The following is a 25,730-nucleotide window of genomic DNA, read 5'->3' on the forward strand; positions in this document are numbered from 1 at the left end:
GGAGGGCTAATGTTTACTAGGGTATGCAAAATGAAACAGAAAAGCCTTCACCCACAAGTGGAAGACATGACAGAAGAACTCAGTCCAATCTCCTTGTGAAGGGTGTTCCAGATTTCAGTTCCATGACTGAGAAGGCTCTTTCTTGGGTTCCCACCCATTTAGCCTCAGATGGCTCAGATGGCACCTGAAGGAAGGCCTCCAGAAAAATGGAGCAGATGGGTAGGCTCATATGAGAGAAAGTGGTCCTTAAGGCAAACTCACCCCAAACCATCTAGATCAATAGGTCAATATCAACACCTTGAATTGGGCCCAGAAGCAAATTAGGAGCCAGTGTAGATGGAATAAGACTGAAGTGGAATGGTCCCTGTGACCCACTCCAGTCAACATTCTGGCCATAATGTTCTATAATAATTTCAGCTATCTGGAAGCACTTCCTGGTAAAATCAATCTAGGTTGCCTTTATGTGCCAAGAGCAAAAAAAAATAAGGGCAACCCCATGCAGAATGCATTGCAGTTCTTTTTCTTTTTTGCTGTCAACTCACAGCAGACTTATGGCAACCCCACAGGGTTTCAAGCCAAGAGACATTTGGAGGCGGTTTGTCATTGCCTGCCTCCACATCATAACCCTGGTATTCCTTGGAGGGAGATCTCCAATCCAAATACTAGCCAGGGTTGACCCTGTTTAGCTTCTGAGATCTGATGAGCTATCCAGGTCAGGGCTGCAATAATCTATAACAATCTTCTAATTGTTAATTTTCAAAACAAAGCAGAAAAATGTCCTCCAGTGGTGCAGAATGGAAGTTATGGTTCCAGGGCCAGAGGCAAGGAAAGTGCATGGGAAACCGCTCTGTGAGTGCTCTGTTCTGGCTGTAAACGCCTTTGCATTCATGGTAGCAAAAAGAGGATCACCGCCATGTGGAAACAGGTTTCATCCCAGATCCTAGAAGGCTCTAAGGTTTGTGACCAATCCATAGTTTACAGCCCTGATACTCAGAGGGCAAAAGAGACAATCCTGCACACAGATATCTGGAAGCACTTCCTGGTAAAATCAGTCTAGGTTGCCTCTATGTGCCAAGAGCAAAAAAAAAGTCTTCTGACTCAATTGCCAAGACAGCAATGCAAGGCTTGAACTGAGCTACATGCCTGAGTCGCTCCACTCTGGTACAAAATGCACATGCTTAGAATTCTTGGAGAAAATTAATCTGCAGAAAGGAGAGGATTTGCCAGCAAAATTAAAGCTCCACTGTTACTAGAGCTCAGATGCACTTTCGGGCTATTGTAACACCCTTGATCGTGTTTTCTGGATCTCTTTGCTAAGGAGGAAGCTATCACTTGCACACTGTGTAAACGTCCTTGAACACTCAACTCCCAGTTCCCCATAAACCAAACAAATTTATATTTGGATTAAGGCAGAGAACTATAAACCAAAAAGACACATCAAGATGGGTTAGTGTTTGTCTGTAGCGGTAAAAAAGAATAAGAGTCCAGTAGCAACTTAAGGGCTAACAAAATTTGTGGTACAATATGAGTTTTCGTGAGTCACTGCTCACTGTATCTGAAGACATATGCAGTGACTCACTGAAACATACCCTACCACAAAGAGGAGCCCTCCATGCAAATGGGCCATCTGGCCCCACTCGGCTTTTCCATGCCTCGGGAAGGTCAAGTGGGGGTGGTGGTGGTGTTTGCATGGAGGATTCCTCAAGAGGAGCCCTCCGTGCAAACGGGGCCTGATTGGAGCCAGTGCTGGGGGCCCTCCCCCACCAGAGGGTGGGGGCGGGGCCTTTCCTGGGTGGCAAAAACCCCAGCACAGCAAAATCCTGGGGCAGCAAAAACCTGTAGTATTCTGTCCAAGGCTCTCCACCTTTTGTGACTCTTGACTGGAGCCAAGAAACAGAACCCAAATCTGGCTCTACATATGAATCTGCCTTATATCAAGGCAGATCACTGGTCCTTCAAGATCAGCAACGTGCTCTGACAGGCAGTAGCACTGTAGAGGCAAATGTGTCAACACTGCAGGACAATGGTGTGGCTGAAAGAAAGGGGGGAGTTTTGCAAGATATGATGCAGTCTATGCTTACTGATGCTGGTTTATCTATCACTTACTGGGCTGAAGCATTGAAGGCTGCATGCTACAAAAGCAACAGAATCTGGACTAGGTCCATAGATAGCATTTCTTACAAGGTGTTGTACAACAAAAACCCCAGTTTGGGACATTTAAGAATTTTTGGCACCAAGGCCTGGGTGAATATTCCTTTAAACCAAAGGAAAAAAGGGGGAGTTTGCTCCAAAAAGCTTCTCTTCCTAAGCTATCAGACAGGAATGAAAGCATACAGGTTTGCTAATGAACATCAAATGCTGAGCTTTAGCAGGTCTGCCAATTTTTGTGAAGACCAGAATTGACACAGAGTACATGCTAATGAATTGCCTTCGCAGGTCGCACTCTCCTTAACAGAGGAAACCAAAAGTGTAAAACAAGAAATAAAACAAGAGATAGTGTCTCCTAGGGAACAATCATCTGAGAGTGAACAGAGTGAGCAACAGGTGCCTAGAGTGTCTACCAGAAGTACAAAGGGTATACCTCCAATCTGATTTGGGTTTGATACCATGTATATGTAAGAGAGCCCAAGAGTTATCAGGAAGTGTTAACTTTGCCTGAGTCAGAAAGGCAAGCTTGGCAAACTGCCATGCAAGCAGAACATGATTCTCTTTCAGAAAATGGAGTGTTTACTTTGACTAATTTGCCTATTGACAAAAACATTATCAGTTGCCGCTGGATATTCAAACTAAAAACCTTACTGGATGGCGGGCTGCAAAGGAAAGCCAGGCTAGTAGCAAGGGGTTTTTCCCAGATTGGAGGACAGGATTATGAGGAAGTGTTTGCCTTTTCGGTCAACTCTGATACGCTAAAAACAGCATTGTGCAAGGCTGGGATTGATAAAATGCAGGTGCACCATTTCGATTTCACAACTGCTTATTTAAATGCCCGAATAGATGAACAGTTCTGTGCATTTGCCAACTGCTGAGCAGCAGTATTGTCACAAAATACACATATGGGTAAGTTACATTGCATGTTCAGGTCTATTAGTAGCTGATATAACCATTCCAGCTGAACAACATAATCACTTAATGCAGAATACTCTGCTTCACAAGTGCTAGCTGAGACATGTGGTTGTTTCAAAGATTTCCACAATACAAGAGCTCCATGCACATACACAGCATAACCTGTTGTGGACTTTCCATCTTTTCTATCTCCCCAGCTAGAATCACTGTACGCTGTTACTTGTTGTGCTGAAGTAGTGTCTAGCACTAATTTGTTTGCAGCAGTACCTTTTAGATACATCGATATCCTTTTTGCAGCAGTCCAATTTTCATAAAAGGGCATGCACACTTCTGACACAACATATGAACTGCAATGCAGATATCTGGTCTTGACCAACATGCTATATACAGTAGGGACCCAATTAGTGATTGATACAATGCCTTGTTTTCAAATACTTTGTCATCAGGCTCTTTTCCATAGCTCGTGGTCATTGATATAGTAACACAGTTTGCATCTGTCATGTTGTATTCTCCAAGCAGCTTTGTTATTTTATGCTCCTGACTGAGCTCAAAACATCCATTTGTGTTCTTTGTAATGTCTACACCCAAGTAATGCTGAATACTGCCCAAATGTTTAATCTTAAACAGGCATTGAGTTGTTTGTATAAACCATTGCAGCTGCATATCATAAGAACATAAGAGAAACCATGTAAGATCAGGCCAATGGCCCATCCAGTCCAACACTCTGTGTCACACAGTGGCAAAATTTATATATATATATATATATATACACACACACACACACACTGTGGCTAATAGCCACTGATGGACCTCTGCTCCATATTTTTATCTAAACCCCTCTTGAAGGTGGCTATGCTTGTGGCCGCCACCACCTCCTGTGGCAGTGAATTCCACATGTTAATCACCCTTTGGGTGAAGAAGTACTTCCTTTTATCCATTTTAACCTGTCTGCTCAGCAATTTCATCGAATGCCCACGAGTTCTTGTATTGTGAGAAAGGGAGAAAAGTACCATATTTCCCTCTCTGCTTGGCCCTGTACATTATTTTCCAGTTTGCCTTGGCAAAGTTGCCCCAAAGCTACGTATAGACATGGAAATCACTGTAATTATGGTGGAATGGGGTTGTATATTACAAGGAGTCCTAGAAGGATGAAGTAGGTGTTTGTCCAACAGTCACTCAGTCACAGGTCACCACAGTAGTTCATCCTCATTCAGAACCTCCAGAGCATGGCGCAGCGGAAGTGTGCTGGGCCCATAACCCTGTTGGCGTATTTGCTTGTATGCTCTGGATTTGTGAGGCTTAATGATAGACAGCACACTGACTTGTGCTAACTATTTACATTTATTTACAAATATACAAGTTTATAGTTGTTCTGGTATACACTCGACAAAGTGCTTTGCCAGACAACACGTTCGAGAGCAGAGAATACACTGTACAATCTTTTCCCAGTTATATACATATTGCTATACACAAGCACCAATTAGTACACAGTGCTGAGTCATCCTGCATAGGCACAAGTACTCTGGACAGAACCAGTATGCACCTGTTAAGGGAAGCTATCAGGAACTGTCACAGATCATGAACTGTCATTTGCATTAGACTCCAGCCTGAAGTCTTACTAGCAAGCATATGCTGACAAAAAGAAGAGAAAGGAGCTGCAGGATAGTTCACAAGTAGAGCAGCAGCCAGGATCACAGCACAGAAGCAACAGCGTGGCAAACCCCTCCCTCCTCAAAATGACTGAAACAAACTGAGTCCTTAAAATAAGTAAGGAACAGAACAGTTTCCTTGCCACCCATTTTGCACTTCAAAGGGCTGTGGAAATTAAAAAAATTCCGCATGGACACACTATAAACTTAAACCAGTTTACTGTGACAACATCCCTTGTGGCCCCCTAGGAGCTGAAATACTACAGATTACCACCAGAGAATTGGAGCATTCCCAACACAAAATGAGACAATTACCAGGATATAGTGAAGTGTGGCATATGAGGATTCCTTGACAGAATTCAAGTCTGCTTTGTTCAGAATCTGGTTTTGGGGGAGAAGGAAAGAGGGGCTTGAAGTTGTTTATTTATTTATTTATTTATTTGATGGACTTATATCCCGCCCTTCTCACCGAAGTGTCTCAGGGCGGCTCACAACACAATGATTCATACAATTCCATTTAAAACATTTACAGATACAATAAAAGCATAGTTAATAAAACAAGATAAAATAAAGGCAGCGGTCTATAAGAGCATTTTGTTCCATCCAAAGATGTTCCATCCAAAATATCAGTTAGGTGTTATAGGCCTGCCGGAAGAGGGCTGTCTTGCAGGCCCTGCGGAACTGCCCTAGGTCCCGCAGGGCCCGCACCTCCTCCGGCAGCTGGTTCCACCAGTAAGGTGCCGCTGTTGAGAAGGCCCGATCCCTGGTGGATTTTAGGCGGGCCTCCTTTGGTCCAGGGACTACCAGCAGATTTTGTGAGCCGGAACGTAGTACTCTCTGGGGAACGTGTGGGGAGAGACGGTCCCTAAGGTAGGCAGGTCCTAGGCCATACAGGGCTTTAAAGGTAATGACCAACACCTTGTACTGGACTCGGAATGTTACTGGCAGCCAGTGCAGATCCCGGAGCCCCGGCCGAATGTGCTCCCATCTTGGGAGCCCTAATAGCAGCCGGGCAGCAGCGTTCTGCACCAACTGCAGTTTCCGGGTCCGGCACAAGGGTAGCCCCATGTAGAGGGCATTACAGTAGTCCAGCCTCGAGGTGACCGTAGCATGAATCACTGTTGCTAGGTCGTCGCGTTCCAGGAAGGGGGCCAACTGTCTCGCCCGCCTAAGGTGAAAAAAAGCGGACTTGGCAGTGGCTGCTATCTGAGCCTCCATCGTCAGAGAAGGCTCCAACAGCACCCCCAGGCTCTTGACCCTGCCCGACGCTGTCAGTGGTGCGCCGTCAAAAACTGGCAGGGGGATTTCCCTTCCCGGGCCGCAGCGACCCAAGCAAAGGACCTCTGTCTTCGCTGGGTTCAGCTTCAGCCCGCTCAGCCTAAGCCACCTAGCCACTGCCTGTAACGCCCGGTCCAGATTTTCTGGGACGCAGGCGGGCCGGCCGTCCATAAGCAGATAGAGCTGGGTGTCGTCTGCATATTGATGACAACCCAGCCCATACCTTCGGGCAATCTGGGCAAGGGGGCGCATATAGATGTTGAATAACATCGGGGAAAGTACCGCCCCTTGAGGCACGCCGCAGTCAAGCGTGTGCCTCTGGGACAGTTCCTCCCCAATCGCCACCCTTTGTCCCCGACCGTCAAGGAAAGAGGAAAGCCATTGCAAGGCCAGCCCCTGAATCCCAGCGTCGGCAAGGCGGCGCGCCAGAAGCCGATGGTCGACCGTATCGAACGCTGCCGATAGGTCCAACAACATCAGCACCGCCGAGCCACCTTGATCCAGATGCCGCTGAAGGTCATCCACCAGGGCGACCAGCACCGTCTCCGTCCCATGGCCCGGGCGGAAGCCAGATTGGTAGGGGTCAAGGACAGAAGCATCCTCCAGGAAACTCTGTAGCTGCAACGCCACTGCCCTCTCAATAAGTTTGCCCAAAAAGGGCAAATTCGAGACCGGCCGATAGTGTGCCAATTCGGCCGGATCTAATGTTGTTTTCTTCAAGAGGGGACGGACCACCGCCTCCTTAAGCGCTGATGGAAAATGCCCCTCCAGTAGGGATCTGTTTATGATATCCCGTATAGGATATCTTAGCTCCCTCTGGCAGGTCTTAATAAGCCAAGAGGGGCATGGGTCCAATTTACAAGTTGTCGGGCGTGCAGATAGGAGGATCCTGTCAACTTCTTCCAGGCTGAGCGCACTGAAGCCGTCCAGTACACAGTCCGAAGACAGGCACGGAGCCTCAGGTTCGCTAACTGTATCTAATATGACAGGGGAGTCGGAACGGAGCGATGCGATTTTATCCGCAAAAAAATTCGCAAAAGCCTCACAGCCAATTTCCAATTCATTAGCGTTTGGTCTGCCCTGTGGCAGTGTTGTAAGGGTCCGAATTGTGTTGAACAGTTGTGCCGGGCGCGAAATTGCGGACGCAATCTCCGCCGCAAAGTATGTTTTCTTTGCGGCCTTGACTGCCATCTCATAGGACTTCATAAACTCTCTATAAGATGTTCGAGTCGCTTCGTCTCGAGTACGCCGCCATTGCCTCTCTAGTCGTCTGAGTCCCCGTTTCAACCGCCGCAACTCCTGGTTATACCAGGGTGTCGGCCTTGAACGAGGGCGCAGAGGACGCCTAGGTGCGATCTCGTCGATGGCCCCAGCGAGCCTGTTATTCCAGGACTCCACCAGGTCATCGAGGGAATCGCCAGGGGGGCAGGGATCCCGCAGAGCCGTCAGGAACCGTTCCGGGTCCATCAGGCTCCGCGGGCGAGCTAAAATAAGCTCGCCGCCCAAACGGGTTTGGGGTGGGACGTCCACACGAGCCTTGAGGGCATAGTGATCCGACCATGGCACTGCTATAGAAGCAAGATCGTTCACTAAGACTCCCGACGCGAAGATCAAGTCTAACATGTGACCTGCCTGGTGGGTGGGTGTCGTAACTACTTGGGAGAGTCCTAGTGTCGCCATGGAAGACACTAGGTCCATCGCCTGATTGGAGGCCACGTCATCGGCATGAACATTGAAGTCACCCAGGATCAAAAGCCTCGGGTGCTCCAATGCCCATCCTGCTGCGGCCTCCATCAGGGATAGTAAGGCGCTGGCCGGTGCGTTAGGCGGTCGGTACACCAGCCAGATCGCCAACCCCTCCCCAACATCCCACGCCAGGCCAGCACATTCAATGCCCCCGATCTCCGGAGTCGGGAGGGCCCGGAAGGAGTAAGCCTCTCGAATGAACAGGGCCACCCCTCCCCCCCGCCCGCTAGTCCGCGACTGGTGAAAGACCGAGTATCCTGGGGGCGCCATCTGGGAGAGAGCTACAGTCTCCCCATCGCGGACCCAGGTCTCGGTCACGCATGCCAGGTCCATGTCCTGCTCAAGCAGGAATTCCCGAAGGATGGAGGTCTTATTATTGATGGACTTGGCATTACATAACACCAGTGACGGAGGCGAGTAATTTCGCCTTGTCCCCCTACCTGTCACCATCGGGATGGGACGCAGGCTGGAAGGTGGTCGAGCACTATCTTGTCTCGATCCCCTTCCCTTCCATCTCCGCCTGTTCCCACCGTCATACCTTCCCCTCCCCAGGAGTACCGGAATCCCCAGACCAGTCATCTCTCACTGGTACCACCAGTCCTTCTACTGACAGATATTCAAAAATTTGTCTCTTCTCCGCCCTCCCACCTCCAGTTGGCCTATCAATAAGTTACCCACTAATATTCTAATAGTTATTTAATATACATTCATCCCGGCCCATCCAATTCACTAGCTAACAATAATAAATTATAAATCCAATTGGCTCCTTAGTTGAAATCTGCAATCATTATCCCCTTTTTCTATTAATTTGCCACAAATAATTCCATTAAATTAGCTAGTCAATAAAACAAGTTTAAATAACCAATAATTAATCCAATCTTGATAAATTGATCCAATCTTAATAATTTGGGAGATAGGATCCCGTGGGTAGGAGGGTATAGTTTATGCCAACTAAAGTGCCGGAGGCAATAAAGTGCAAATGATCTTAATTGGTTAAAGTGCTACTGTTTTAAATACAGCTGTTTTAAGGTGCTGATGACAATAAAGTGCAAACAGTCTTGGCCTAAAGTGCAGTAGTGTCTATAAAGTGCGGGTGTCTTGGCCTGAGACTTAGGTGCTGATCTCACATGAGGGCGGCGCATACCAACACGTCACCCAGGCGCCCGGAGACCTTCAGTTCTGACAATGGGAGGAGAGGGGGAGGGGAAAAAGCCAGGGCCGTCGTCCCGCCGGCAGACCCGCTGCCTCGGTACTTCGCCCCGTCCCACAGTTCTTTTGCGCCGCCGCCGCTACCTCTAGCCTCTTGCCGGCGTCCTCTCATTCCATCCCCCAACTCTCCAGTCCACAGGCCTCCGGTCCCCGCAATGAAAGGAGGGGGGGGGGGTGGGCCGTCTTCCCGCCGGCGGCTGAGCCGCGTCGGTACCTCGCCCCGTCCTACAACTCACAGACGCCGCTGCTACAGCCTCCAACCTCTCGCCGGCGTCCTTCGGCTCTCTAAATTCCCTGGTCCCCCTCCGATTCCGTGCTCCGCCGTCTACTTTCAGGCCTCGGCACTCCACACTCCACGCTCCAGTTCAAGAGAAGAATAAAACCCACAAGAAAGTACCTGGCTTTAAATCTGGAATATTAAACTTTGCATTGGTGGAGAGGTTGGCATTTCTAGTAGTTGCAGCATTCAGTTTCTCCCATGTCTGTTGACATGTTTTCTCCCCAGGAGCAGAAATGAGCCAGAACTCTGTCATTCTTGTCACTTTATCTTGACACTGATTACTTCAGAAGATACAGGTGATCCGGCGTCTGATGAGTGGGCAGAGAAGTGGGGGAGGGGAGGAAGCAGAGGCAGGAAAAACGGCCGACGCCGAAAGAAGCTCTTCCCCGTCACTGCTCCCCCATTCCCTTCGCGGTGACAGCAAGTTGGTATGGAGGACACCTAGGGTTCCCAGCCTTCAGGCTGGCCTGGAGATTTTCCAGAATTAGACCTGATTTCCATATTACAGAGATCAGTTCGTCTGAAGAAAATAGCTGCTTTGGATTCTATTGCATTACATCCCTGCTGAGATCTCTCCCGACCCTCCCCCTGGCTCCACCCATAGGCATTTCCCAACCTGGAGTTGGCAGTCCTAGCAAAGCTGCAGGTCCAGCTGAATATGATTGCCAACTGGCCTGAAGAAAAAAAAATGTCCTGTACCTTACATAAAGGCTTAATAGGTTGTTATAACAGGTAATAGTATTTACCACTATAAAATGAAAAGCCTCAGTTGTCCATTTTGACACATGAAGCCTCTATTAATGGGACAGAACATCTTTCTCCATGCCAGTAGGCAACCCTTTGTTGCTAACACCTGAGAACTCCGCCATATGTCTTCCACTGTGGCATGAGCTGAGCTGAGCACAGCGAATTTGTCACAGCATAAAAATTATGCTCCCAAAAATGAGAACAAAGGAAGCAGAGGATACCATATGGCAGGCACGCAAGTGTCGGTCTCCACATTAACACAGCAAAGAGGAAGTGATTTAATGCTGAAATGTTCCTCTATGTCTTCATGATTAAATTTCATAAACCTTGCACCATTTTTGAAGTCACAGCTTTTCTACTCAAGAGTGGGGGGGAATGTGCTTTTAACTTTTTACCAAAAAGCTTTCTAGCACATTAGATCCCTCATTATGACACTAATGACTGCAAAGACAAAATATCAGAAAAGCGCACCATCATACACACTTGGATAAAAATAGGATTCTCTCCACCTCTGACTCCTTAATCCACAAAGGTAATTTCATCTTGTATTACTGGAAGGCTTGTGTGAAGTCATTAAGATGAACATCAATCCTTTCAATTAGCTCCTGCACGCCTCTGGCTGTTAGGCAAAAATATCTAATCAAACGTAATATAGAAGAACACGGATGAGCAGAAGCTAATGACAGATCTTACATGGTGATTAAGGCACATCATTAAAAGCTTGTCAACAGAGGTGAACATCCAACAAGCACAGACACCCCCATCAAGATGTGTTTGAAGGGTTTCCTTCTCCCATATGAATCTGCCAGACAGCTGGAAGTCACTGGAGAGTCTTTGGAAGTCAGAGAGGCATCTGTGGAACACAGGACCTTCTCAGTCATTGTGCCCCATTTATGGAACTCCCCCTCAAGTGATAAGAATCTGGCATCTCTTAGAATCTGACAAAATTAGTCTCACATATCAATACCTAGGTAGTTTTTGTTTTGAATTGTTTGTGTCACAGTTGTTTTTTCTTATTTGGAGTTTTAGCCAGTACCAAGGATTGGCACGATGATGAATCTGTTGAGGCTTGGGCTATCCATTGCTACTACAAATAGGAATTCACCACAGAGATCCATGAAGTATCACTGTTGAAAGGTACATGATTCTTCCATACTCCTTTTAGACCTGTCAACTTAAATAAGTGTGAAAGATTCACATGCCACTCCCACCTTCAGAAAGGGGTAGATATGTGCCCTCACAATGAGGTGGTACAGAGGTTACCAAGCTCATGGCCCACACCAATCCAACTTCATTAAAAGTTTTACTACTTTTTAAAAAAACAACAATGGGATTTTACATCCATTTAACTATGTGCTGCTTTTATGTGCTATGAGCTGTCTTGAATGGCTCTCAGGCAGAAACACAGCATGTACATTTAAGAAATAAATACATACATTTCAGTTCCATGTGGCAATTATAGACACAGAGCATCCAAAAGAGGGGGAGAAAAAAGCTTGCAGGTCCCATAACCCAACTTGAGCAGTTCATCCTTGTCCGGGAAAAGGGCACTCCCCTGGTTTCTGCTCCCAGATGGAGCTGGCTTTTCAATTTAGTGCTTTTAGTTGCTAACAGAAAAGCAATTTATTCCTGGCTCTCTTCACTCAGACAAAGCTCCAGATGCTCTCCCTCTCTTTAAACCCCTCCCCCCTCAGATCTCCTTATAAAAGCAGTAACAGGCCAGGCCAGAAAATGGGTTAGCTGGAACAGCTGAAATCTTTCCATCACAGAGGCACTCTGGGAAAGGTCTACCTCATCTGTGGACGATTGTCTGCAAAGAATTCTTTGCAAAGCCTACACTTGGCTGCTAGCAAAAGGACTAAAGTCTGGGCTGAGAAGCCCCCTAGATTTCCAGTGCAAAAACAACTGAACAAAAAAAGCTTGCAGAACACCAAGGGACTTTGTGCAGCTCCAGCAACAAATAAGAGGGAGAGTCTAGGAACTATATTGTGGTTCTTAACCAAGAAGGATATAGAGGCTCTGGAACCTTAAACTGGATACACACAACAGTTGGCTCCTTACATGACAGGTAGCAAAAGGTTTGTCTAAATGTATTGTCATACTTCCTGCTTAAAAAAACCTCAACTCTCTGAATGTTGCCTGACCCACCTCTCCTGATGTATTGGCTGAACTGCTCTGATGTCATGTCTTCTTCTGATGGCCATTGATTTGACTGCTCTGCTGTTACAGGGGCTAAACAGCCTAAGATTAGGCTGCTGAGGAGACGAGAGATTGCCTTTCTATACTCTCGATGGAAAGTCTTTGGCAGACAGATGAATAAAAATATACCTATACTTGAGAATATTCAAGCAAAGCGAGATGTACATTTATTAAGTATACCAAGCTTCACAAAAATACTTTGCATAACTGTACAAGTACAAATTCTGCACCATGAAAAACTTATGAAAGCAAGACGCACATAATTGGAGGACTGGGGTGGAAGTAGGGTTATCAACTTCCAGGTTGTGTCTGAAGATCTCTTGGAAATACAGCTGATCTGTTCACCTGGAAAAAATGGTTGCTTTGGAGGGTGAACTCTATGGCATTATAACCCACTGAGGTCCCTTCCCTCTCCAAACTTGTCCTTCCCAAGCTCCACCCCCAAAATCTCCAGGAATTTCTCATCTCAGGGTAGGAAACCCTACATGGAGTAAATCATTTGTGGCATCCTTACTTTATAAACATATATGTTTCTTACACCCTAGCATACTCATATTTAAGGAAATTATACCTGGAGAGGCAAGGCTTTAAGAATGGTTGACTGGAAGAAACCCTGTGGACATCCAATGAAGTTTTTCACGTGCCCCGAGAACAGACTGAGACATCCAAGAGCGAGAATGACTCAAACAAAACCTTTCCTCCATTGGGAAATGGGGCACATAGTTCTCTTCCCCAGGATCAATGCCAGAGGGCAGGTTTACCTACTTATGGCTGAACAGCTCTCTAGCACATCTCAGCTCCTGAATTCAGAAGAAGTTGGGAACACTGACTCCCACACTCTAATGCCTCACTTAATTGTCTTCTGGCTAATGTCTTCAGCCTTGAGATAGCGCTGTCATTCCAAGCTAACATAATACATATTGAAAAGTGGCCAGATGCTTGCTACAAACCAGGAGAAACATCCAAGAAGCCATTTCCTCAGTTTGCAGCTTTCTGTTTTATGAAAATCCAGACCCAGGAAGTTGCTTTCTGCCATCAGAAGAGTCTCCCACATGGCCTCTGTAAATACGCACCAGCTCTTAATAACTTGGCACCTGCATGGTCCTTTTAAGGGGCAGCTTATGGCATTTTAATGCTCCAAGAAGCGTCTTCTTCCTGTTTCACTCTGGCAGGATCTAAAGCAAAATCCAGAGGCAGCCTGACTGGGCAGAGGGCCCTGCCAATTTAGTGCCTCAAATGGCTGTTTGGGTGCCAAAGTAGCCCCAGCCCTTTAGCTAAACACACCACAGAAATCTGATCTGGTCAGAAACCAAGCATGGGAGGAGAGCAACTAGTGCCACACTTTTTTTAAAAAAAAATTGGAAATGCTGTATTTTTACACAGACATTACTCAGAGCTCAAAAAAGCCAATAATATTCCCCAGAAGGGTTTAGGACCTTCTCCCAGGTCAAAATGTGGGCACACAGAGAGAGGACTGAACACACAAAGCTGCCTTATATGGAGTCAGATGTCTGGCCACCCCAACCTAATCTTGTCTTGTTTGACTGGCAGAGACTATCCAGGACTTCAGGAACAGAAAAGTCTTTTCCAAACACTGGCTACCCAAAATTCTTTCATTGGCGCTGCTGCCAGGGATTGAACTTGGAACCTTTTGCATACAAAGCATATAGTCTACCACTGAGCCAGAGCATAAGACCATCTAGCTCAGCACTATCTACTCTAACAGTAGATATCCCAAGTGTCAAGCAAAGAAAAATTCTTCATCTGGAGATGCCAAGAACAGGAGTTCAGATCTTCTGCATGGCAAGTGTATTCACAGAATGAGAAAATTTAGGCATTATGAAGAGGTATATAACTAGAGACTTTTGTAGACACCTTCTCCATTTCCACAGCACAAGAGAGAGAAAATAGAGAGGCAGGGGAAAAAACCAAACAAATGAGAATACAACTCTTCTGGTTGTCGTTGCGCTATCCTAAGCAGCTGCTTGGGTGGAGAACTAGCCCTGCATGCCCCCTGGAAAGTGGAGGGAATGCTCATAGCCTACTAAAAGATCATATTTAATCCGCACACAGCCAGGCCAAACTATTGTGAACCATCAGATGATTCTAAGGAACAACCTGGAAACCAAACAGAAAGATGTCGACCAAGATGTCGCTTAATTGCTTAATAGCCAGCATGGCATCATGGTCAGAGTGTCAGACAAGGATGTGGGAGACTCAGGTTCAAATCCCTCACTCTATCCTGGCAGCTTGCTGGGTGACCTTGGGTCAGGCATTTTTTCTCAGACTAACCTACTGCACAGGACTGTTGTGAAGATGAAATAGAGGAGTGGAGAACACATTTCAGGTTGCTTTGGATCCCCCATTGGGGTGAAAAGCAGGGTGTAAATATTTAAATAAATAAGTTTATAAACATGGATGTGGCAGAAGTCAAAGGACCCTCCAATGCTTTTACCACCAAGGAAAGCAAAAACAAGAGCTTCCCCCAAGGACAGAAACACTCATCCCTTGAGAAGCTTAGAGGGGGAGGGGAGAGTCTCTCCCTCTCTCAGAAAATTAACTAATTTGCCACGTTCAGAGAAAGAGATCTCAAAAGGGTTGCTTGGTCAGTCTGCACCGCACCTGAGCACCATAACTGAAAAGCTGCCAAATTAAAACCCTGAAACAAGATTCAAAAGTCTTAAGCTCTTATGCAGCACAAAGGACATCAAACTCTTCTCTTAAGGCGTTTAGTTCCTCCCTCTCTTCTCTTTCGCCAGATGGCACCCAGAGACTTAATTGAAAGTGGAGAAGGAATCTAATGAAAGCAATTAAGCAACTACAGACAAAGGGTTCCTCTCCAGATGAGGGGAGGGGGACCGTCATTTACTAACCCGCCACCAGTACCTATTGCCGGAAGGAAAGTCACTGAAATAGGTATCTAGAATGACTGGATCCCGCCTGCCTTCTAATGAGCATAAGGTGACATGCGTTATCTTCACATCAATCCAGAGTGGCTGATAAGAAAGCTGCCTTATACTATATATTGGTCTATATAGCTCACTATTATCTAAAACTGGCTCCTCAGGCTGTCAGGCAGGTTTTCCCCAAGACCTGCTATTTCATATCCTTTAAATGGAAATGTCAGAGACTGAACCGGGGATCTTTGGCCTGCAAAGCAGGTGCTCTGCCACTGAACCACAGCTGAGAGTCAGACAGCATACCCAGCCCAATGTATTGCTTTTATTTAAATATTTATACCCTACTTTGCACCCTGAATGAACCCAAAGCAGCTCACAACAACAAAAGCAATGAAAAAAGAAGAAAATACTATATAAATTGGAATTAGGGTTTAGTTAGACGGAGTGAGGAGGGTGTGTAATTAGACGTCAGCCTGATAGTAGTTTCATTGCAGCTGCTGCCAGCGAGGAATGGCTGGCTCAGGGATTCCGGTGCTCCTGGGGAGGGGGAGGTATGGCGGTGGGAGCAGATATTATAAGGGAGGCGGACAGAGACAAGTCGGTGCTCGGCCCCCCTCCAGTCTGCGGCCCATCCCAAGGGTGACAGGTAGCAGGACCAGGAGCAACCCGCCTCCGTCATTGGTGTTATGCAACGCCAGGTCCATCAATAATAAGACCTCAACTCTCCGAGAGTTCATGCTTGAGCAGAATATGGACCTGGCTTGCGTGACCGAGACCTGGATCCGGGAGGGTGATACGGTGGCCCTCTCGCAAACAGCTCCCCCAGGTTACTCGGTCTTCCACCAATCGCGGACTAGCGGGCGGGGGGGAGGAGTGGCATTATTTGCACGGGAGGCTTACTCCTTTAGGGCGCTCCCGGCCCCAAAGATTGAGGGCATTGAATGTGCCGGGCTGGCGTGGGGGGATGAAGAGGGGTTGGCGATTTGGCTGGTGTACCGTACGCCTAACGCACCGGCCAACGCCTTACCGTCCCTGCTTGAGGCGGCGACAGGCTGGGCGCTGGAGCACCCAAGGCTGATAATCCTGGGTGACTTCAACGTCCATGCCGATGACCCGTCCTCCAGTCAGGCGACGGACCTAGTGTCTTCCATGGCGACACTGGGACTCTCTCAATTCGTTGTGACCCCCACCCACCAGGCCGGACACATGTTAGACCTGATCTTTGCGGCCGGGATTGTAGTGAGCGATATAACCACAGAGGTTGTGCCATGGTCGGATCACTTCGCCCTCAAGGCCCGTGTGAATATGCCCCCCCGAACCTGTTTAGGCGAGGAGCCGATTATGGCTCGCCCGCGGAGTCAAATGGACCCGGAACGGTTCCAGATGGCTCTGCGGGACTCCTGGCCCTCTGGCGGCTCCCTTGATGGCCTGATTGAGACCTGGAATAGCCGGCTCTCTAGGGCCATCGAGGAGATCGCACCTCGGCGCCCTCTGCGACCTCGGATTAAGCTGGCTCCGTGGTATACCCCGGAATTACGCCAGCTGAAACAAGGCCTTAGACGGCTAGAGAGGCAATGGCGACGCACTCGTGACGAGGCGACTAGAACATCTTATAGGAAGTTTATGAAGTCCTATGAGATGGCAATCAAGGCCGCAAAGAAAACATACTTTGCGGCTAGGATTGCATCCGCAAATTCGCGCCCAGCCCAATTATTTAGAATAATTCGGAATCTGACTACATTGCCTCAGGGCAATTCTAAAGCTAAGGAATTGGAAATCGGCTGCGAGGCCTTCGCGAAATTCTTTGCGGATAAGGTCCAATCGCTCCGCCAGGACTGCCCCGCCAACTTGGAGGCAGTAAGTGGACTCGAAGCCCAATGCGTGTCTTCTGATTCAACTCTGGATTGCTTCGACCCGCTCAGCTTGGAGGAAGTCGACAGAATTCTTGCCACTGCACGTTCCACGACTTGCGATCTGGACCCCTGCCCCTCCTGGCTAATTAAGGCCTGCCAGGAGGAACTAAGATATCCTATACGGGATATTATAAACCGATCCCTTTCAGAAGGTGTTTTTCCAACACCTCTGAAAGAGGCACTGGTCCGCCCTCTCCTGAAAAAACCGTCATCAGATCCGGCCGAATTGGCACATTACCGGCCGGTCTCAAACTTGCCCTTTTTAGGCAAAATAATCGAGAGGGCCGTGGCGGTGCAGTTACAGGAATTTCTGGAGGACGCTTCCGTCCTAGACCCATGCCAGTCCGGCTTTCGCCCGGGCCATGGGACAGAAACAGTCCTGGTCGCCCTCATGGATGACCTCCGACGGCAACTGGATCGAGGCGGCTCGGCAGTATTGCTGTTGTTAGACCTATCGGCGGCGTTCGATATGGTTGATCATCAGCTGCTGACCCGCCGCCTCGCCGACGCAGGAATTCGGGGGCTAGCCTTACAGTGGCTCTCCTCCTTTCTTGAGGGTCGGGGACAAAGGGTGGCGATCGGGGGGGAACTGTCTCAGAGGTATCCACTCCATTGCGGAGTGCCTCAGGGGGCAGTCCTCTCCCCGATGCTGTTTAACATCTTTATGCGCCCCCTTGCCCAGATTGCACGGAGGTATGGGCTGGGTTGCCATCAATATGCAGATGACACCCAGCTCTATCTATTGATGGACGGCCGGGCTGGTGATGTCCCAGCAAATTTGGACCGGGCACTACAAGCCGTGGCTGACTGGCTCAGGCTGAGCGGGCTGAAGTTGAATCCGGCGAAGACTGAGGTCCTTTGCGTGGGCCGCGGCGGACCGGGAGGGGAGACTACTTTACCGGCCTTTGACGGTGTGCCACTGGTACCGGTGCGCAAAGTCAAGAGCCTGGGGGTGCTACTGGAGTCCTCCCTATCAATGGAGGCCCAAGTAGCTGCCACTGCTAGATCCGCCTTCTTCTATCTCAAGAGGGCGAGGCAGTTGGCCCCCTTCCTGGAACGCACCGACCTGGCAACTGTGATCCACGCAACGGTCACTTCGAGGTTAGACTACTGCAATGCCCTCTACATGGGGCTGCCCTTGTACCGAACACGGAGACTCCAGGTAGTCCAGAACGCGGCGGCCAGGCTGCTGGAGGGACTACCACGGTGGGAGCCTGCACGGCCTGGGCTGCGCAATCTGCACTGGCTGCCGGTTGTCTACCGTGTTCGCTATAAGGTGCTGGTTATTACCTTTAAAGCCCTATATGGCCGAGGACCTGCCTACCTAAAGGACCGCCTCTCCCCATATGTACCCCGGAGAGCACTGAGGTCTGGTCCTCAGAACTTATTAACAATCCCTGGGCCAAGAGAAGTTAGGTTGAAGGCCACTAGGGAGCAGGCCTTCTCGGTGATAGCCCCTCGCTGGTGGAACGACCTCCCAGAGATGGTGCGAGCCCTGCGGGACCTGAACCAATTCCGCAGGGCTTGCAAAACATTTCTTTTTCAGTTAGCATTTGAGTCACCATGTGGCAACTAAGACGGAACCTGATTAATGAATGAATAGACACTTAGCCATCTTAAATACATCATTTTAGCACCTATTTTTATATCTTATATGTTTATATGTTTTTATGTATTTTAAATAATTTATTGTAATTAATGTTTAAGTTGTTATGTTTTATGAATCACGGGACTCCCATGTCTATTATTGTTTAATGTGAATCATGAGACTCCCGTGTCTGTTAGCCGCCCTGAGCCCGCCTAGCGGGGAGGGCGGGATATAAAAATAAAATATTATTATTATTATTATTATTATTATTAAATAAACCAACTAACTACATTTTGGGGTGGCCTTGGATTCAGTGGCGGTTTCATCTGGAGGCTCAAGGCTGTGAGCCACAAGCTAGGAGCCTTTGGCTCTTGCAGTTCAGTCTGTGGCTGAGGGCTTGTGCTTCTGGCTACACCCAGGCCTTATGTCTACAACAGGAAGGGAAAGTAAATGCTCAGCAAGATGGGAAAGATGTTCCACCCAATCTTCCCCTTCCTGCTCCAGTGAGTGTCATGGCCTAGTGGGTCTTTGAACATGGTCAATACCTTCTGGGCCAAAAGCTAGTGCTCTGATCCCTACGCTACCCTGGCTTTTATGCTTCACGACCTTCACACTTATTAAATGCACAGTGTGTTTTCCCTTCAGTTGCTTTGGAGTGGAATGAACCAAGACATGAGGACTCAAGAACAGTTCTGTGACACTGATTTACATAAGATTATACAAGTACTGTGCTTCATCAGTCTTTGAAAAGGGGCAATTTAGCCCCCAGTGCTATGTTCCAGAGGGGTCTTCAACATTCATACCAAGCGTTCCTCACCAGGACTGCCCTGGGATATTATAGCTTCTTTGGCTGTCCTAGCCTTTCTCAAATTGTGATAGCTCCAAACATGAAAGAGGTCACACTTTGAATTTTTATTTTTTTACTTTTTGCCCTGAGCCTTTGAGGGCCTGACCCCTTACAAACCAAGGGGAATGTGGTTCCAATTCATCACAGGAGAGGGGATGTGGTTAAAATGATCCACCTATGGAGGTTCATGGATCCTACTGGATTCCAGAGTGCTCTGGGAGACTGTAGGATTTCAAACACATGCTCTGTTGAGGCTGCAGTGGGAACATAAAGCTTCAAGAAGCTACTGACGAAGTTGTCACTTGTCAGTTTCTCCCAGCCTGGGGCCACAATCCAGTCCCATGGTTTATCTTGGAGCTGGGTGACCTAGAGGGCTAGTCTGCATTATTTAGAATGTGTGAAGCAAATTCCAGATCCTTGTTCATCCTAGTTGGTGAAATCACATAAGGACCACATCAATGAAACACTGATGCCTATCGTAAATCAGTTATGGACTCAGGGCACCTTCCTTTGAGCCACTCAAAGAGGCCATCATACATCCACTACTTTACAAACTATCCCTCATTACTGTCCTGCCTCCAATCTGCCTTTTCTGGACAAGGTAGCTGAGAGACCAGTGGCAGGCCAACTCCAGATTCAGGAAGATGTTTCAACAGAGGCAACAAGACTGTGGACTATACTGATGTTAAGTATTATCTGTTGCTGTATGTTTTTATCTTGCTCTCACTGCATTATGTATCTACTTATGCAATAAGTATGGCATGCATCATTTAACATGTCATGTTTTATACTTATACCTAGTTTCAGATTTCTGCAATTCCAGTCCTATTACATTATTACATGGCTCCTCATCCTGTTGATTGCACTGGCTTACATTATGTAACCTACCTTGAATCTCAATGGGAATGATGGACTATAAACAAACAAACAAACACACAAATTCAGAGAGTGCATGTGCGGAGAGAGCCAGGGCTTTTTTTGAGCAGGAATGCACAGGAACGCAGTCCTGGCTGGCTTGGTGTTAAGGGTGTGTGAACTAATATGCAAATGAGTTCTTGCTGGACTTTTCCTACAAAAATGCCCTGTGTGGAACAATAATGCATCAGGGGTGTGGCCTAATATGCAAATGAGTTCCTTCTGCCTAGAATGTAATGGAGAGAGTAACCTGCAACAGCCACCCCAGGAAGCAGAAATGCTCTTTGTCCCTCTCCAAGTTGGAATCTCGAAACTCTCTCAGCTGCTTACTGCACTGAACATCACCAAGAGAGCAGAAAAGCATTTCATCAGAAACTAGCAAAAGGTCAGGAACTACTCTGAGAAAATAACAGCTGCCATTAGAAGCATCAGCAGGAGCCAGGGAAAGAGACAGACAAGAGGAACTGTTTCTCTTCTACTCTGAGCTGGTAATCTGAAAGAGGCACCTCAGGTCACTGTTTGTTTCAACTTTCACATCATCTAAAAGCTCTGGCAGGTTTCTGTTATGCTCCAAGAACCAGTTTGACCAGAGACAACATGAGCCACAAGAAGGGAGCATGTGTCTACCATCACCATCTCCAACTCTCTCTCCAGCCCCTAAAGCAGGCAAAAGCAACCAGGAGCCCAGAAGCAAAATCTGACCCCACCACTGCCTCCATTTCAAAGACCCTTACCATTACTGTCCATCTGAATCACATTTTCTCAAGCTAAGAACCTGGCAAAAGATTCCTCAACCTTCCCTGCAGTGTGCATAGCAAGCGAGTCTCTGGCAGAAGTCTCTATTTATGCACCTACACTGTTTGCTGTTTTATTGCCATCAAGTCACAGCTGGTCTGGGCTGTCCTCAGCCCCATATCATAGCTCACACATGGAAGTCCGTATCTGAAACACAGAATCAAGGCAGGGCTTTGCCTCAGCTTCTGCGGTTGTTCACAGGGGGAGGAAGGAGTTAATGAACCCTTTGCCAATGCATCAGCTCACAGGAGCCAGACTGCTGGCCCTCTCAGCCCTTATTCAGTTCAAAATATTGTTATAAATAATTGCTGACCAGGCTGCAATGGGGGTGGGGGAGAGCCAGGAAAAGATGAAGTTGTGTCTAAGGATGAAGAAAATCATTACTGTAATGAGAGATCATTTCTCTGACATTTTACAAAGGAGTGTCACAAAAGCCTGCACAGCGACTGCCAAATGCCAGGCAGGGAATTCATTCTCCACTCAGTTTATGTTATTTCGGCTTTGCACTTTCCAACCACAAGAATTGCAGAAGCTTCTTGCTTCTTTATCAGGGCCAATTTTGTTGCTGACATTTCTACTCCTGTGGTTTGCTCACAATTTCTAGGCAGCACATTCGGTTGAAGAGGAAGCCACAGCTGCTGCTAAATTACACACAGAGCCTTGGGGGGTATTTTTTTGCACAAAGAGAAAAATGAGGATTCTCCCCCCCCCTCAGAGTTTTTCCTTTTTTGGAACAAAGGTAAGTGAAAAAAAGAAGTGAGGGAGAGATGGAAGCAACTCCCTGATGCAGGCAATTTCTTTTCCTTTTTTAAAAAGAAGCAGTCTCCCCAACAGTTTTCCAACATCATTCTACTTTTCATCCAGATCTTCCTCTAGGGAGGGGCTGTGGCTCAGTGGCAGAGCACATACTTTGTATAAAGAAGATCCCAGAAGGTTTTGGGCAAAGCCCCTTCTTTGTTTGAGATGCTGAAGAGCTGCTGCCAATTTGACAAGGCTGAGGCAAGCGGACCAACAGTCTGCTTCAGCATAAGACACTCAGGCAACTTCTTAGGGGAGTGGCCAAGGCTCAATGGTAGAGTACACACCTTGCATGAAGATACCAGATAGTCTGATATGTACCAGCACAAACCCCAACTGTACCTAGCCTGATTCTGTCAAGTATGAAGAGAAGATGCCAAACACCCCTTAGAGCAAACATAACTGACAGTTGCTCAGGAGGAAAAAAAATTACCCAGTAGCCTTCTTTTGGGACTATACCATTCTAGACTGTAGGAAGAGGATTTTGAAAAACTGTTCTGAGTAAAAATGACATCCTACCCATGAAGAAAACTAACTCATCAAGGACAGCGGTCCTGACCCTAATGTGTAAATAGATAACATTCATGAATATTCCTCACACTGGGGAGTGGGGACTGAAAAAATATGATCCCCCCCACCCAACAATCTTATGTGACAGTCCCAGAAGGACTGTACTATGTGATTCTGATGGCTGTGCGGATAACACTCTGCATCCATAATCTACATCCTCCTCTCATTTCTAGTTCATCCACAAAACACTATCAACAAGCCCTTATTTATGAAGCCCATTGCTTATTGGAGGTCACTTCCTTTGCAAACAGACTGGTCTGTTTATGGATAATAAGCAGACAGACACTCAGGAAACACAGAGGGCCTGTGCAAGACTGCAGAAGATTACAAAGAAGGGATTTCGCCAAGAAGCCAGAGTGGTCCGAGACCACTGCAACCAGCTGAACACCTTCTGCCCCAGTCAAATAATTTTCCTCAGAACATAACCTGAAGATTTCCCATGGGTTTTTTCCCATTTTGACTTGATGCAGCACAAATCCAAGCAGTATGTTCCAGTTTATAGTTCTGTTGTAGGTAATACTACTCTTGATTTCAACCATTTTAAATCTTATTATAAACCTGCACCCTAGCACAATGTAACACTATAAATGAAAAAAAAAATATCCAGTGAGAATTTAGTACAATCCCCCTACAAGCTTGATAAATAAAACACTTAGCATGTTTAATTTGTAAAGTGATCTGTAATCTTTGTGCCTATTCTAACAGCCCTGGCAGGTAGGTTGTGATGATGCTCCTTTTATAGGTACACTATGAACTAACTGACAGCAAGCAGCCCAAGTGGTAGTGTGTGGGGGGCGGGGGGTAGAACTCAAATCTAGGTCCCAAACCCAGCTTCCTATCTGGTCCATGCAGCACTGAAAACTAATTTATATGCTTTAACTATATTTTATAGATGTGTACGTTAACATTCTATAAACTGCCTTGGGCATTGTGAACAGGAAGGATATAAACACTTTAAATAAATAAATAATTGAATGTGCATAAATTCCACTACTTTCATTATGATCTAAATTCACAACAGGTTGCAGTCAAAGTGTTTTGATTAGTAAGAGAGCAATTCTAAGCAGATCTACACAGGTCTGTTCAATGGGGCTTACTCCCAGGAAAGTGCTTTTAGGATTGTACTCAACAGCCTTCATTTTATCACAAGTTGGGACAATGACTACAACCAATCCATGAACTGAGTGAGTAAGCAGAAGATACTCTGCACATGTTCACAGGCATTCACAAAATGCCAGATTTTCTGAAATCAACTTGGTGGCCCCAGAGAAACATAGGTTCAAATTGCTGACCTGCTCCTTTCCAGTTTTATGACTGTAAAAATGCTGCAAAAATATGTTTTTAAAGAAAAGCCCAGGCAGAATGTAAAACTGCCATCGCCCCTTGACTTTTGGCATCTTTCTAGGAAATAATTTTCCTTCTCCTGCTCCTAGCATTTTTGCTTTTCCACTCCAATTCCCCCTGCAGAAAATAACCTGTTATAGTGCAAGAAGAGCATAGAAAGCCTAGAGAACGCACAAACCTGAGACATAGGCCTTGGTTCATGTTGATGTACCAAAGCACAAGCACATTTTGGCTTGTTTTAAAAACTATTGTTCCTGAATAGGAAATGAAAATTTGGTGGCACAGAAGGGGAGGTGGTCCTCCCTGCACAAATAAAAAAATCAATCAAGCACTGCATGGCAGATTTAGTGTAACAAAGACCCTCCTCATTCTGCTGCTATGCACCTTTTATTTGCACTGAGGTTAATACACACAGGCAAAGCATCAGGCAGTATTTTTTGATCTGCAGTCATTTCTTCAGTAGTGGTGGCCAAAACTAACAGGAGTACCTGCAAGCAATGCACAGAAGAATCGGAGCTATTTTTACATATACTGGATGGGAAATTTAGCATCCCAAGCAGTTCTGGCTTGCAACTTTCTAAAGTTTCTCTGTCCTCAGAGTAGCAATGACAGGCATGAAACCTCAGAAGATAGAGTCTACAGCAACTGCGTGTAGCAACCTGGATCACACTGCGATAGGTACAGCCTGTCTGTAGGATATCCCCACTGCAAGCATAGCCCACCATAAAGACGACATACTCCATTGTAGTCCAGGAGCGATTCCTGTCAGCTGAGGGCACTGGTTCTGTCCAATCTCACTTTCCCGATAAATAAGACAGCTGTTTCTTCAAAGCAGAATTGCTTGCCAGCCAAGCAGTAAAACATAGCCTCAGCCCTACCAAGTCTGGCTTCGACCTCACAACAAACAAATAGCCCTACTGGGTCCCCGCATCTCTGCGGCCATAAGACCCTCCTGAGATCATCTTCGCGTGTGTGGATGCTGCAGCCTGACACCTCTCAGAAGCAGCTCCCCTTCAGCCAAGCCGACTTGCTCCCCAAGGGAGCGTAGGCTGCCGAGAAAGGCCCCGCGGGAGACGGACCCAGGCAGGCGTGGGGGGAGCGGGGAGAGCCTCCCGGAAGCAGAGCGAGGCCTGAAGAGATGGGCTGAGTGAGGCAAGTCCCACCAGGCAGGCAGGCAGGAAGCTCTGGGTGGGGCCTGCCTTCCTTCCCCTTCTCGAGCCAGAGGAGCGGCCTGGGGTGGGAGGCGGCCCTGCGCATCTCCGAGCCCCTCGCTGCCGCACCGGGCCCGCCATCCCCATCGGGGCCCGGCCCCCTCACCTATTCGCCTCCCCGCCGCCCAACCTGCTCGCTATCCCAACCCGAGATCCCCCCGCCCCCGCCAATCCCCGGCCGGCGGGCCCCTTCTTAGCCCCGGCACCGATTGTCTGCACCAGCCGGGGCCACCTCCGGCCACGTGCAGAACGCCCTCCGCCGCCTCACCTGCGCCGCCGAGCCGCGCACAGCCTCCGAGACGCTCTGCCGGAGCTCGGCCGCCGTGCCGGGCTTGCTGAGCCGCTTGGTGAACTTGCGGACTTCGGCCATGACGGCCGCCTTCGGGGCTGCTTGCCGGGGCGCCGCGCCGCTTCGCCTCTCCTGCTGCCTCGCGCGGGCGGGACCCCAGCCAGCCAGCCAGCCAGGCGGCGAGGGGAGGAGCGCCGAGAGGGCCGGGCCAAGCGAGGCGGGGCGCGGGTAGCGGGCCGGCCGAGAGGGCGCGGGCACCAGCCACGCTCCGCGCAGTCCCTCAGCAGCCGCCTGGCCGCGCGAAGCAGGGAGAGGTGCTGGAGCGAAGCGGTACCTGCTGCCGGGACTTCCCGCTTTCCTCTCGTCCTCCTGGACGCCCAAGCCTTCCA

The 25,730-nt window shown here is 47.9% G+C and overlaps 1 protein-coding gene across 3 annotated transcripts in view; it reads right to left on the minus strand.

Annotated features, from left to right (window-relative positions):
- DOCK11 (dedicator of cytokinesis 11) overlaps positions 1-25,456 on the minus strand; it is a 130,301-nt gene extending 104,845 nt beyond the window's left edge. For all 3 annotated transcript variants that reach the window (XM_060248957.1, XM_060248955.1, XM_060248956.1), the window contains exon 1: positions 25,321-25,456. In XM_060248957.1, the coding sequence (XP_060104940.1) occupies positions 25,321-25,422 (102 nt within the window). In that variant the 5' untranslated portion in view covers positions 25,423-25,456. The remainder of the gene's footprint in view (positions 1-25,320) is intronic.
- Positions 25,457-25,730: the final 274 nt, after the last annotated feature.

The sequence above is a fragment of the Heteronotia binoei genome, chromosome 11, assembly GCF_032191835.1.
Source record: "Heteronotia binoei isolate CCM8104 ecotype False Entrance Well chromosome 11, APGP_CSIRO_Hbin_v1, whole genome shotgun sequence".
Classification (NCBI taxonomy): Eukaryota; Metazoa; Chordata; class Lepidosauria; order Squamata; family Gekkonidae; genus Heteronotia; species Heteronotia binoei.